This window comes from Ranitomeya imitator, chromosome 4 (genome assembly GCF_032444005.1).
Source record: "Ranitomeya imitator isolate aRanImi1 chromosome 4, aRanImi1.pri, whole genome shotgun sequence".
Classification (NCBI taxonomy): Eukaryota; Metazoa; Chordata; class Amphibia; order Anura; family Dendrobatidae; genus Ranitomeya; species Ranitomeya imitator.
The window spans coordinates 55,577,771-55,593,172 of NC_091285.1; the positions used below are offsets into that span (position 1 = coordinate 55,577,771).

The window sequence follows — 15,402 nt, forward strand, 5'->3', positions numbered from 1 at the left end:
CCAAGTCCTTCTCCTGTTCTGCAGTCCCGAGTATTCACCCATTTAATGTATATGCAGCAATAGGATTACTCCATCCTTGGTATACTACTCTACATTAATCTACATTAAACCTCATTTTCCAAGTGTTTGCCCATTCAGACGTCTTATCCAGATCGTTTTGTGATATTGTACTGACAAGGTACATTTTTAACATCCTACATAGATCAAAGCCTGGTGGGTGAGGATGTGGCATATGTCGTTGTACGGAGGATGGTAAACAGACCGGTGTGGGCACTGGCCCTGTATACCTAGAAAAGCAGTATATAACAATGATGTAATCTGATTTTCCACCTACTATATATTCTCCTAGTTATTATGAAGAAATGTTTTCTTGAGTTCATATTTTTGCCATTGAAAATAATCTTTCATCAGACCCATTGTCAAATAAGAAAATGTATGGTATGAGGGGGGGGGCCTAACTCACAATACATGTTACTTCTATTTAATGGGAATCTGATTTTTGCCATTTAATCTGAGAGCAGCATAATGTACAGTATGTGCAGAGAGCCTGATTCCAGGGAAGTCACTTGCTCGGCAGCATGTTGTAGTTTCAGCACAGTGTTTTATCAGCAAGAGATTATCACTGCAGGACTAAGTGTCACATGCAAGACAGTCCAGCTAATCTATAACCCCGCCCCCACTACTGATTGGTGGCTTGCTGCCTATCAGTGATGTGGGTGGAGTTATACCCACTTCAGCATTCTGAACAAGGTGATTTCTATGAAAACTACACCAAGCACAACTGTAAGTGACAAATCACTGGATTCAGGATATCTGTCCCTACATTGTAACATAGTTAGTAAGGCCAAAAAAATACATTTGTCCATCCAGTTCAGCCTATATTCCATCATAATAAATCCCCAGATCTACGTCCTTCTACAGAACCTAATAATTGTATGATACAATATTGTTCTGCTCCAGGAAGACATCCAGGCCTCTCTTGAACCCCTCGACTGAGTTCGCCATCACCATCGCCATTATGCTGCTCTCAGAGTACATAACAAATATCTGCTGACAGATTATTTTTAAAAATCCGAACACACATCGCCATTCTGCTCTCTGCATAATTTTTATTAATTGCACGATTCAGTAAAACAGCAGGCATGTGACACAGGAAAAATAACACATCTGACCACCAATACACAATCTTCATAACTGAGATACCAGTAGGTCCCAAAAAACCTCAATAATTACTTCTCCGCTCCGACGAGTTGCTAAGAAATGTGCCATAAATCTAGAAATCATTCCCGGAGCAGAGCAGAAATCCATACCATTATACACACGTTTTCTCCCAGTTGGTGCCTGTATCACCAAGGAGTTATAAAGTGCGGAACAGATCCAGAGGGGGCACATGTTACTAAAATGCCAGTTCTAGCTGCTACGTAAACTTGTTCTAAATGGCAAAAAATAAGTGTATTTTCGGGGCATACACATCTGGCATCGCTGGCCTTTTTGCTGGTGCACATGGGCTGGTTTCCACATGGAGTTAATGGAAATATAATGGCAGTCTGATCCAGTTTCCATATCATACCAGTGCATGTCTGGAAGTAGTCGGCACTTTTACCTGCCCGCTCTACGGCCCAGCACACAAAGCTGATATGAAGTTGGTCACAGCCACAGTTTGTTGTCACTGGTCCACAATGTTTAGTGCTTGCCTGAACGTCTGTCCCTTTGGTAGAGAGAAGATCCATTTTATGCCCCATTTTCACCATCCGTATTTGGTCGGTATTTACATCAGTATTTGTAGGCCAAAACCAGGAGTGGGTGATTAAATACAGAAGTGTTGCATATGTTTCTATCACCCACTCCTGGTTTTGGCTTCCAAATACTGATGTAAAATACTGACAGTGTGAAGAGCGTCTTAGAGAGAGGATCACCTTTATGCTGAGTTAAAATGCCCACTGACTGCTTGTATACAAGCAGATTGCCGATAAACCTTCTATGCACTCAAAATTATGTTTGATACGGTCATACCAGCAGCACATTTTCTGTGTATATAGTGCAATGTACCACTGAGTGATTTTAATTTTAGGTTATCCTACACATCACAAAAATAGTCACACCCGATTAATGAGCATTCTTTCTTTGGGTATTTGCCGGCCTGTTTAGAAGGGTCACCGAATGCTCTTTCACTATTGATTTATCGTAATGGAGCTGTTATAGTGTAGGATCATTGTCCCATGATGTAGGACTACCCTTCTTCAGTTCACACTCAGTGGACCCATCCTTCACACAACAGACAGGTTTCCATCACATCAGCCATTTGTAGATTTAGTGCCCTGTTTTCCTCAAATTCTAAATGTGAGAAGTTACAGCTGTGCTCAAAAGTTTACATACCGGGAAGAATTTTTGCTTTCTTGGCCTTTTTTTCAGAGAATATGAATGATAACACCAAAACTTTTTCTCTACTCATGGTTAGTGGTTTGGTGAAGCCATTTATTGTCAACTACTGTGTTTTCTCTTTTTAAATCACAATCGCAAACAAGTATCATGGGGTACATTAAAAGAGGTCTGGATACACATGATGAGAGCATTATACTGCCTCTGTACAAATCCCTGGTTAGACCGCACATTGAGTACTGTGTACAGTTTTGGGCACCGGTGCTCAGGAAGGATATAATGGAACTAGAGTTAGTACAAAGGAGGGCAACAAAATTAATAAAGGGGATGGGGGAACTACAATACCCAGAGAGATTACCAAAATTAGGATTGTTTAGTCTAGAAAAAAGATGACTGAGGGGCGTTCTAATAACCATGTATAAGTATATAAGGGGACAATACAAATATCTCTCTGAGGATCTGTTTTCCAAGGAATGTGACGGTCACAAGGGGAGAAGGGTTTTCCACCAACATAGAAGACGATTCTTTACTGTTAGGGCAGTGAGAATCTGGAATTCCTTGCCTGTGGAGGTGGTGATGGCGAACTCAGTCGAGGGGTTCAAGAGAGGCCTGGATGTCTTCCTGGAGCAGAACAATATTGTATCTTACAGTGATTAGGATCTTTAGAAGGACGTAGATCTGGGGATTTATTCTGATGGAATATAGGCTGAACTGGATGGACAAATGTCTTTTTTCGGCCTTGCTAACTATTACTATTACTATGACAATCCAAAACTTCCAAATGATCCTGATCAAAAGTTCACATACCCTGGTGATTTTGGACTGATAAGACTCTTGCCTCTTTCATCCAGCCACTGACGTTTCTGGATTGTGAGTCATGGGGAAAGCAAAAGAATTATCAATGGATCTACGGGAAAAGATAGTTGAACTGTATAAAACAGGAAAGGGATACAAAAAGATATCCAAGGAATTGATAATGCCAGTCAGCAGCGTTCAAACTGTGATTAACAAATGGAAAATCAGGGGCTCTGTAAAAGCAAAACCACGGTCAGGTAGACCAACAAAATTGTCATCCACAACTGCCAGGAAAATTGTTCGGGATGCAAAGAAAAACCCACAGATAACATCAGCTGAAATACAGGACTCTCTGAAAACTAGTGGTGTGGCTGTTTCAAGATGCACAATAAGGAGGAACTTGAAGAAAAATGGGCTGCATGGTCGAGTCGCCAGAAGAAAGCCATTACTGCGTAAATGCCACAAAGTATCTTGCGTACAATATGCAAAACAGCACAGAGACCAGCCTCAAAACTTCTGGAATAAGGTAATTTGGAGTGATGAGACCAAAATTGAACTTTTGGCCACAACCATAAACGTTACCTTTGGAGAGAGGTCAACAAGGCCTATGATGAAAGGAACACCATTCCTACTGTAAAGCATGGAGGAAGATCGCTGATGTTTTGGGGATGTGTGAGCTACAAAGGCACAGAAAACTTGGTCAAAGTTGAAGGAAAGATGAATGCATCATGTTATCAGCAAATACTGGAGGCAAATTTGCAATCAGCCCGGAAGCTGCGCATGGGACGTACTTGGACTTCCAACATGACAATGATCCAAAACACAAGGTCATGTCGAACTGTCATTGGCTACAGCAGAGCAAAGTGAAGGTTCTGGAGTGGCCATCTCAGTCTCCTGACCTCAATATCATTGAGCCACTCTGGGGAGATCTCAAGCGCGCAGTTCATGCTAGACAGCCCAGGAATTTACAGGAACTGGAGGCTTTTTGCCAAGAAGAGTGGGCAGCTTTACCATCTGAAAAAATAAAGAACCTTATCCACAACTACCACAACAGACTTCTAGCTTTCATTGATGTTAGAGGGGGCAATACACGGTATTAAGAAATGTGGTACGTGAACTTTTGATCAGGGTCATTTGGATGTTTTGGGTTGTCATTATGATTTAAAAAGGGAAAACACAGTAGTTTGACAATAAATGGCTTCACCCAACCACTAACCATGAATGGAGAAAAAGTTTTGGTGTTACCGTTCATATTCTCTGAAAAAAAGGCCAAGAAAGCAAAAATTCTGCTGGGGTATGTAAAGTTTTGAGCACAACTATATATAGTGGCTAGTAAACTATTTCATCTAAACGAGTGATTATGATGGCCAGTGGCACGCATTGTGTTTGCATTGTGCACCTCTAATAGATCTTTTTCTGGCACACAGTAATCTACTTGGGCTCCTATCGTATGCCCTATGAGGAGATCAAAAATGTCATCCTTGAAGTGAATGAAGAAGTGCTGACAGAGTCTATGATCTCAGTGAGTGTTTTACTTTCTTTTGTTTTTCTTTCATCAAAGTCCAAAAAGTTTGCAATGATAGTCCTGGGCGAGCGTTCAGCAGAAGCTAGCGAGTGACTCTCAGCTATGGGGCCAGCATCTATCACTTCCACCATGCCAGAGGTGTAGGGAGAGTCCGATTCATCAACACTGGTGTTTCCTATGGCTGAAGTAAGGTGCAACAAATTAATTCCAAGCTGAATTCTAATTTCTCTGCTTCTGTGCCCCACCGCAAGGAATGTGCTCCCTTCGGAGAACACTTGTCATACTTTGTGACTTATGTGGCGTAAATTATGATGATGTTGCTGGGTTCACAGACCTGCCCAAGATGGACATAAAAAATTCCAATGTTGTAACATTTTTGTGCAAATATGAGGAACACACAAATTTTGTGACAATTAAATCTACGGTATTTTATGGCAAAAAACTTGTGAAACTAATGTCCCAAAATTCTGGTGTAAATTGTGTTGAAATGTGGCAAAATTTCTGGCGTTTTCACACCAGTTCCTTTCAACTCCACCAATAATGGGCAGAGCAGAGGTTTGACACCACGGCCTGTCTTATTCTTGATGAGATGTGACGTTCCTTACACCAGAAAACTTACTCCAGTCTGAAACTGGAGTAAGATTTCTGGTGTTTACGCCAATTGTCAGACACTCCTGATTCATTAAGTGGTGTGCACCTTTTAACAAATCAGTAGCGTTTGACACCTACCATAAATGCCTACTTATCAAGACCATCGAGAAAATTTCCAGCTTTAATGAATCGGGAACTATGTTTCCCATATTGCCATGTGGTAAGACTGTAGTGTAATGCTGTGTATGCAAAGGTCACCTTGTCTTACTATGCAGTTTTCTTTTAAAGTAAATATTTTGGAAGTTTGGGTGTAAGCCATAATGCTGTAACATAGGTATTAAGGTTGAAGGAAGACTTTAAGTCCATCTAGTTCAACCCATAGCCTAACCTAACATGCCCTAACATGTTGATCCAGAGGAAGGCAAAAAAAAAACCATGTGGCAAATAGTAAGCTCCACACTTGGGAAAAAAATTCCTTCCCGACTCCACATACAGCAATCAGAAGTGCAGAAGTTTATTGCCTTTATGGACATATTAATGTGACGACTCAACATTGCCAGGCTCACGTGTCCAAAGGGCAACATTTTTGTCAATTCATCCGAGTGCTATATTATAGTATTGATATTGTTGGATACCTGAGCTGAAATGAATATGAGCATCTCCAAGTATTTTTCTAATTTTCAACATTCCAAAATGTCAGCTCCGCAGTTGTTATCTTTTTAATTCCCAAACATTACCTACACATAGTCTTGATAGTCTTTATTGCCCAGTGTCAGGAATACAATATTTGTCAGGACTTTCTTAATCCCATAAAACCCTTATATCACAGGCCGGAAAGGTCACGAGTATCACCCGCTGTGATCTTTGGAGCGAACAGCTCTCTGCTGGCCCCAGTCGTCTGGACAATTACACGATTGGCCGACGATCAACGGAGAAGGCCGCAGCCTGTTGGCACCACTAGGCCGTCTATCAGAATATTAACCGTGAACGTACGGTATATACACTGTTCCAACACACGGTATATGTGTACACACCCCGGTACGGTCACAGCTAATGCTCCAATGCCCCCAGACTACTCGCTGCCACCACTAATCTGTTTTGGTCAATTAGACACTGTTAAAGGGTAGCTATCACTTTGAGGCGTAGTTTACAGAACAAAAGGAACAAAACAATACAGAATAAACAGTTACATAAAATAAAAGGGATTAACAGGAGACTTACTACACCGATCGCAGAGACGATGCAGTTTAGCCGACGTAGAGTGCTTCGATTGGTCTGTTGATAAACAGGGTCCTTACATATATGAAATGTCACGCTCTGTATGAACACTGATTATAATTGGGATTGATCTTTTGTCAGACCCGGAGTCCCACCCATACACCCCTCTATGATGACCTCACAAGGTCCCGGTTGTGGACTCAACTCAGCCCTTTATAATTTTAGGAAATCCCAATTTATATAATAACGCCTCATAGAGTGATCACAGAAGGTCGAGACAGATGTCCTCTTTTCTATCGGGTTTTTAACTACGCTTAGAAACCAGACATGGCCTAGCTACCAGTGGTTATATGGCCCCTATGGATTTGGGGCTTTTTGCTGGGGGTTACACTTATGAGAAAATGTGTATTTTTGGCTTAGTTATCCCGGAGGCAACAATGTACGTCTCATTAATATTGGATGTATAGGAAATCCAGTATTCCATATTTCCACCCGACGCCATAATGTCTGCTCTTTGTCCTGTCACAGTGGCTTAATGTAACCGGTGTCATATTTTGTTTGGTCCACTTCAGGCCCTAATAATACTTTTTCCGGCCTCTCTGTGGGGACAATAGACGTCCTCCTCAGTCACCTGGACATATAGGATCCTCGCGTTTTAATTGATCTGCTTCACATAGCGGTGTCTCTGCCATTTTACATAAAAGCACCCACCATTGTCTCCTCAAGACACATCATGGATGAAAGAAAAATGTGAGGGGGGGACCTCAAGGATTTTTAATATTTTCTATGACACCCAGAAGCTTCTGAGTCCATTTAATTGTTTGACTCTTTGTTCTGTTTGATTGCTCAGGGTACTCGAGGTGCGATTAGTCAAACACATTTAGGCTACGTTCACATTTGCGGCTTTGGACGCAGCGGCGTCGCCGCAAAACAACGCACGCGTCATGCTTCCCTATCTTTAACATTGGGGACGCATGTGCGTTCGTTTTCATGCGTTTCGGTGCGTTTTGCGACGCATGCGTCCTTTCGACGCACCTGGCAGTGCGTTGCAAACGCAACATGTTGCATTTTTTCTGCGTCCAAAATTTAAAAAAAAACGCTTGTGTCGCACTTGCGTTGTATTTGCGTCGTCGAAGCTTCAAAACCTCCATTGAAGTGTATTAGCAACGCAGAAGACGCAAGTACTTGCGTTGTTGTGCATTGTAGGACACATGCGTTCTTTACTTTAAAAAAAAAAAAAAGAAAAGACCCTATATAGTAAAAAAGGGTTGAACGCATGCGTCAAAAATGCATGCGTTCTACTTGCGTCTGTCGTGCGTTGCGTCCACGACGCTGCGTCCAAAGCCGCAAATGTGAACTTAGCCTTACTTGATTTTTTTTATGTTTTTTGCAGAACTTGATTAAGCAATTGCCAGAAAGCGATCAACTCCAGAGGTTGGCAGAGTTTAAGGATGAATACAATGACTTGGCAGAGCCGGAGCAGTTTGGGGTTGTGGTAAGCATCTCGATTTGGCAGATCTATAATCTTATTTACTCGTGAATCTTATTTGCCTTGTCACAGAGTAAGATGCTTCTTCAGCAGTTACTTCAGGGAAATAAATACCTGGTACAGATGTATTAATACTAATTCTTTCTTAGACCGTGCTTGCAGACCAGACGTTCTTCATGTTTGAGAAATCTGTCTAGTTTAAAGACTGCAAAACAAAGAAAAAAGCATTCGGCTCTGCTCACTAAGGGATTTGACAATCCAAGGTTCAGGAGATAACAGTACAGAGGTGCTCCATGAGGAAATGCAAGGAAAACAAAAGTCCATAGTAAAAATATGGCCAATCTGTTCAAAAGTACTCCTTGATTGAAAAAGTGCATATCCAGGGGAGAGGGTAGGTGTATATCAAGAGGGTAAAAACTGGCAACAGCTGTTTCACATTCAGACACATTTCTTCTGGCCGGCGAAACAGCCATTGCCCGCTTTAATCTTGGTCCACACCTACCCTCTCCCTTTCCCTTTTTTAGTAAGAGAATACTTTTGAATACCGTATATACTCGAGTATAAGCCGAGATTTTCAGCCCAAATTTTTGGGCTGAAAGTGCCCCTCTCGGCTTATACTCGAGTCAATGTGGGTGGCAGGGTCGGCGGGTGAGGGGGTGAGGGCGCTGAGGTATACTTACCTAGTCCCAGCGATCCTCGCGCTGTCCCTGCCGTCCCACGTGCTGCAGCTTCTTCCCCTCTTCAGCGGTCACGTGGGACCGCTCATTAGAGATATGAATAAGCGGCTCCACCTCCCATACGGGCGGAGCCGTCTATTCATTCCTCTAATCAGCGGTGCCGGTGACCGCTGACAGGAAGAGCTGCGGCACCGAAGACCAGGCAGAGGGACAGCGCGAGGATCGGCAGGACTAGGTAAGTATAGCATATTCACCTGTCCTCGTTCCAGCCGCCGGGCGCCGCTCCATCTTCCCGGCCGGCGCCTCCATCTTCCCGGCGTCTGCGCTCTGACTGTTCAGGCAGAGGGCGCGATGACGCATACAGTGTGCGCGGCGCCCTCTGCCTGATCAGTCAGAGCAGAGACGCCGGGAAGATGGAGGCGCCGGAACGAGCCGCCGGGAGCTGCAATCAAGGGAGGTGAGTATGTGTTTTTTTTTTTTTATTGCAGCAGCGGCGGCAGAGATTTCTATGGGGCACAATGAACGGTGCAGAGCACCATATATGGCACAGCAATGGGGCACAATGAACGGTGCAAAGCACCGTATATGGCACAGCAATGGGGCACAATGAACGGTGCAGAGCACCGTATATGGCACAGCAATGGGGCACAATGAACGGTGCAGAGCACTGTATATGGGCACAGATATGGGGCACAATGAACGGTGCAGAGCACCGTATATGGCACAGCAATGGGGCACAATGAACGGAGCAGAGCACCGTATATGGGCACAGATATGGGGCACAATGAACGGTGCAGAGCACCGTATATGGGCACAGATATGGGGCACAATGAACGGTGCAGAGCACCGTATATGGCACAGCAATGGGGCACAATGAACGGAGCAGAGCACCGTATATGGGCACAGATATGGGGCACAATGAACGGTGCAGAGCACTGTATATGGCACAGCAATGGGGCACAATGAACGGTGCAGAGCACTGTATATGGCACAGCAATGGGGCACAATGAACGGTGCAGAGCACCGTATATGGCACAGCAATGGGGCACAATGAACGGTGCAGAGCACTGTATATGGCACAGCAATGGGGCACAATGAACGGTGCAGAGCACCGTATATGGCACAGCAATGGGGCACAATGAACGGTGCAAAGCACCGTATATGGCACAGCAATGGGGCACAATGAACGGTGCAGAGCACCGTATATGGGCACAGATATGGGGCACAATGAACGGTGCAGAGCACCGTATATGGCACAGCAATGGGGCATAATGAACGGAGCAGAGCACCGTATATGGGCACAGATATGGGGCACAATGAACGGTGCAGAGCACTGTATATGGCACAGCAATGGGGCACAATGAACGGTGCAGAGCACCGTATATGGCACAGCAATGGGGCACAATGAACGGTGCAGAGCACTGTATATGGCACAGCAATGGGGCACAATGAACGGTGCAGAGCACCGTATATGGCACAGCAATGGGGCACAATGAACGGTGCAGAGCACCGTATATGGCACAGCTATGGGGCACAATGAACGGTGCAGAGCACTATATGGGGCACAGCTATGGGGAAATAATGAACGGTGTAGAGCACTATATGGCACAGCTATGGGGAAATAATGATCTATTTTTATTTTTGAAATTCACCGGTAAATGCTGCATTTCCACCCTAGGCTTATACTCGAGTCAATAAGTTTTCCCAGTTTTTTGTGGCAAAATTAGGGGGGTCGGCTTATACTCGGGTCGGCTTATACTCGAGTATATACGGTAGATTGGTGTCATACTTTTTCTTCCTTGCAATGGATTAGTTTTAAGACGGTCTAGTCTAAGTTTCCATCGCCTGTTAGTTGAATTACTCTGACAGAAATGTGCGCCATAATTCTGGCTTATTTTTGGAAGATGGGGTCACATGTTAGGTCTAGCTATTAGGCAACACTCAAAGTATCTAAACCACTTATTAATTACTGTGAGGTTATAAAACAAAAAAAAAAGTTCACGTTAATCTGCCTCACTGTGATTGGACCTCCACATCGGAAGATGTAAGAATATTCTTATCATTGCATAATTACACCAAACTCTTATTAAAGCAGTGTGGAGGCTAGTAATGAAAGCGGGAAAGGTGCACCCATAAGAACCCCCTGTGATTGTGCTCTTTCAGATTATGTAAATCGTGCACAGAGGGGTGTGCTTAAAAGATGAGAGGCCGGACTAGTCCGGGGAAATCGACGTCCCACTGGGCTAGTCCTGGGAAATTGACGCCCCACTGGGCTTGTCCGGGGAAGTCGACACCCCACTGGGCTAGTCCGGGAAAATCTACGCCCCCTGGGCTAGTCCAGGGAAATCGACGCCCCACTGGGCTAGTCCAGGGAAATCGACGCCCCACTGGGCTAGTCCAGGGAAATCGACACCCCACTGGGCTAGTCCAGGGAAATCGACGCCCCACTGGGCTAGTCCGGGGAAATTGATGCCCCACTGGGCTAGTCCGGGGAAATTGATGCCCCACTGGGATAGTCTGGGGAAGTCGACGCCCCACTGGGCTAGTCCAGGGAAATCGACGCCCCACTGGGCTAGTCCAGGGAAATCGACGCCCCACTGGGCTAGTCCAGGGAAATCGACGCCCCACTGGGCTAGTCCGGGGAAATCGACGCCCCACTGGGCTAGTCCGGGGAAATCGACGCCCCACTGGGCTAGTCCGGGGAAATCGACGCCCCACTGTGCTAGTCCGGATACATTTTCATAGCCTGAACACAAATTAAAACTTGTCTCTTATTATTGTACCATATGTTTGCTTCCTTTTGTCTTTTCTTTTCAGATGTGCAGCATCCCCCGCTTAAGACCTCGCCTCAATGCCATCCAGTTTAAGCTCCTCTTCAATGAGCATATTGACAACATCAAGCCAGACATTGTGTCAGTGACCGCCGCATGTGAAGAGGTGAAAAAGAGCAAAAGCTTTGCCACCCTATTAGAAATCACACTGCTTGTGGGCAACTTTATGAACGCTGGATCCAGGAATGCTGGCGCTTTTGGTTTTGACATTAGCTTCCTCTGCAAGGTAAGGAACACCCATAGTTCTGAACTATAATACGTGTAATATGATGACAAGACTAAAATCTTATAAAAGATTAGGAGGTGTCCTCACATCTGCCGTGCAGAAGCCATGGGAAAAGTATTGCATCTCCAGACTGTCTCCAGTGTATCTTCACCCCTGGAAATGAATTTCAAAAATATATTTCCTAGTTTTTAACTTCTGAATCCCAATCCTTAAAGGGTCGTGCTAGAATAACAATCTTCACTGGGGCCAATGGACATCACACTAGGGGTATACCGTATTAGATTGCCATGTATTAGCCAAAGTGAATAGCTGCTAACTAAACTATGTGGCTGGCCCATTCATCTTGGTGGCTGACCTTGCCTTTTTCAGGCGGTCTTTAGGTTACCGTCACACATTACATTTTTTTCTGCAATTTTGCAACGAAAAGCGCAGCATTTTACTGTGTCAGTAAAGAGAACGAATTCCTGACATCTCATGCACGTGTTGCTTATTTTTTCTTTGCCGATTTGAAGCTATTTCATATCTGCAGTGTGACCATTCTTTCAGAATTTTTGCAGCATTGTTTTCACCGACTATGATTATTGGTAAAAAAAAAAAAAAAGCTAATGAAAAACGCACTGAAAAACACCTGTATTTTATGCAGCACTTTTGGTGCAGTAATGTGTGCAGTAAATACTTGGAGAACGTGACAGTAGGTGTTTGCTACCTCATCTGAGAGCAGCTTGATGTAGGCAAAATACCCTGACTCCAACCATAGATCACTTAGATTACTGGGTGCAGCTGTTCTCACACAATCAGAGCTTTTAGATTTTGCAATGCATCAGACCTGAGAAAGCTAACCCCACCCACACCATGCTCTCCATATACAACGCCTATAGACAGTGAGGCGCTTATCACAGGAGGGGTGTAGTCTTATCACAGCAACCAGCTTGTCACAGCAATGATAATCACAAGGTGATTAAACTTCCAGTGTAAGTAAACAGCAGCACACAGCCGACATGTGACACATCATTGAGTTCAATGTTTTAACCCCTACCTCATGATGTCCTCTGATTACACTGCAAATACCTGATGGCAGATTCCCTTTAAAAGGGAACCTGTCACCCCCAAAATCGAAGGTGAGCTAAGCCCACCGGCATCAGGGGCTTATCTACAGCATTCTGTAATGCTGTAGATAAGCCGCCGTGTATCCTGAAAGAGGAGAAAAAGGTTAGATTATACTCACGCGGGCGGTCCGATCCGATGTCCGGTCCGGGGCCTCCCATATTCTTACGATGTCGTCCGCTTCTTGTCTTCACGCTGCGGCTCCGGCGCAGGCGTACTTTTGTCTGCCCTGTTGAGGGCAGAGCAAAGTACTGCAATGCAGTGCGCAGGCGCCGGGCCTCGCTGACCTTTCCTGGCGCCTGCGCACTGCAGTACTTTGCTCTGCCCTCAACAGGGAAGACAAAGTACGCCTGCGCCAGAGCTGCAGCGTGAAGGCAAGAAGAGGACGTCATCGTAAGAAGATGGGAGGACCCGGACCGGACCGCGACACCCATCGGACCGTACCACAGCGGGACCGCCCCAGGGTGAGTATAATCTAAGCTCTTTTTCTCGTCTTTCAGGTTAAATCGGGGCTTATCTACAGCATTCCAGAATACTGTAGATAAGCCCCTGATGTCGGTGGGCTTAGCTCACCCTCGATTTTGGGGATGACAGGTTCCCTTAAACGTGTGCACGATACCCTAAGAGTAATTTACCAGATAATCATGGTGGCTCTCGTTTCAGAGGGCTTCTGTGTGATGGTACCTCTCAGTTCACGGTGAACCTCTCAGTGGGTCCCTAAAGGATGCGGCGCTGTGCATAAACCACCATTACAGCAGCAATGCACCAGAAGGAAGGGAGGTCGACCCGGTGCCTTACAGCACTCATTCTGCAAGGCTTAGTCACTAGTGAAGATTTGCTAAGATTTATTTTTTCATTTTGTTTTTTTCCTCCTTTTAAAGCTCAAAGATACCAAGTCCGCTGACCAGAAGACTACCTTGTTGCATTTTCTTGCTGAGCTCTGTGAACAAGACCACCCTGATGCATTAAAGTTCCCTGACGAGATGGTCCACGTAGAAAAAGCCAGTAGAGGTATAACCAATATTAAAGGAAATTAAAACTCAAGCTATCGACCCCTTGCATTGTGATTGCAATCACAAGAGGTCATCGCTGCCTACAATAGCGGCATACAAAACCGGTGTATGCAAACACTGAATACATGAATTTTGAATTGCATTACAGCTTTACATAATATACGTATAAAATGGAGGTACTGCAATAGTGAATAACATTTGTCGACAGAATTCCTAAAGTATAAAATCTGCATGAGGAGATACAACACACAGTCTCCATTGCCTTCTATCTGTAAGGACATAGCAAGCAGCCTCTATGAATACTGTAGGACATATAGTAGATATGTAAAGTCTAGACACCTATGTTAAAACGCAAAGTTTTTGTCATAAAAAAATCATACCAAAGAGAATAATTTCAGAAATTTTTCCACCTTTAATGTCATCAATGATCTGTACAGATCCATTGCAAAATCATTTTGCAGAGAAAATAAAAATAAGAAAACTAAAATAATGTGGTTACATAAGTGTGAACGCCCTCTTATAATGGGAGGTGTGGTTGTGTTTAGAATTAGCCAATCAGATTTAAACTCCTTTTAAATAACAGTCCGTACCTAGCTGCCATCATTTACAGTGATTCTGATTAACGCCATAACATAGTAACATAGTAACATAGTTAGTAAGGCCGAAAAAAGACATTGTCCATCCAGTTCAGCCTATATTCCATCATAATAAATCCCCAGATCTACGTCCTTCTACAGAACCTAATAATTGTATGATACAATATTGTTCTGCTCCAGGAAGACATCCAGGCCTCTCTTGAACCCCTCGACTGAGTTCGCCATCACCACCTCCTCAGGCAAGCAATTCCAGATTCTCACTGCCCTAACAGTAAAGAATCCTCTTCTATGTTGGTGGAAAAACCTTCTTTCCTCCAGACGCAAAGAATGCCCCCTTGTGCCCCTCACCTTCCTTGGTATAAACAGATCCTCAGCGAGATATTTGTATTGTCCCCTTATATACTTATACATGGTTATTAGATCGCCCCTCAGTCGTCTTTTTTCTAGACTAAATAATCCTAATTTCGCTAATCTATCTGGGTATTGTAGTTCTCCCATCCCCTTTATTAATTTTGTTGCCCTCCTTTGTACTCTCTCTAGTTCCATTATATCCTTCCTGAGCACCGGTGCCCAAAACTGGACACAGTACTCCATGTGCGGCCATAGAAAGTTTGGCTGTTCTAATAGGATTTCCCTGACATTTTCTTAGTTGCATTTCACAACAGAAGCCATGGTCCGTAAACTACTTACACAGCAAAGGGATCAAGTTATCAGTAAGGAGAAGAGCACAAAAAAATTCCAAGACATTAGATATACCATGAAAAACTGTGAAGATGGTAATCAAGTGACTTTGCTTTGACACAATAGTGACATTATCTAGAGCTTGACATTCTTCAAAAATTGACGAAAAGAACAGAAGAAAATTGGTCCAGGAGACTGCGGCCAACAGCAACATTAAAGGAGCTGCAGGACACCTATGTGACGCGTATCTCCCTTATTTATCATCTGTCTGCCCCTG

At 44.2% G+C, this 15,402-nt stretch overlaps 1 protein-coding gene across 1 annotated transcript in view; it reads left to right on the plus strand.

Annotated features, from left to right (window-relative positions):
- Positions 1 to 15,402, plus strand: part of DIAPH1 (diaphanous related formin 1) — a 266,129-nt gene that overhangs the window by 221,727 nt on the left and 29,000 nt on the right. The window contains exons 20-23 of the mRNA XM_069763736.1: positions 4,602 to 4,696; positions 7,902 to 8,003; positions 11,492 to 11,731; positions 13,717 to 13,846. Of these exons, the coding sequence (XP_069619837.1) occupies positions 4,602 to 4,696; positions 7,902 to 8,003; positions 11,492 to 11,731; positions 13,717 to 13,846 (567 nt within the window). The remainder of the gene's footprint in view (positions 1 to 4,601; positions 4,697 to 7,901; positions 8,004 to 11,491; positions 11,732 to 13,716; positions 13,847 to 15,402) is intronic.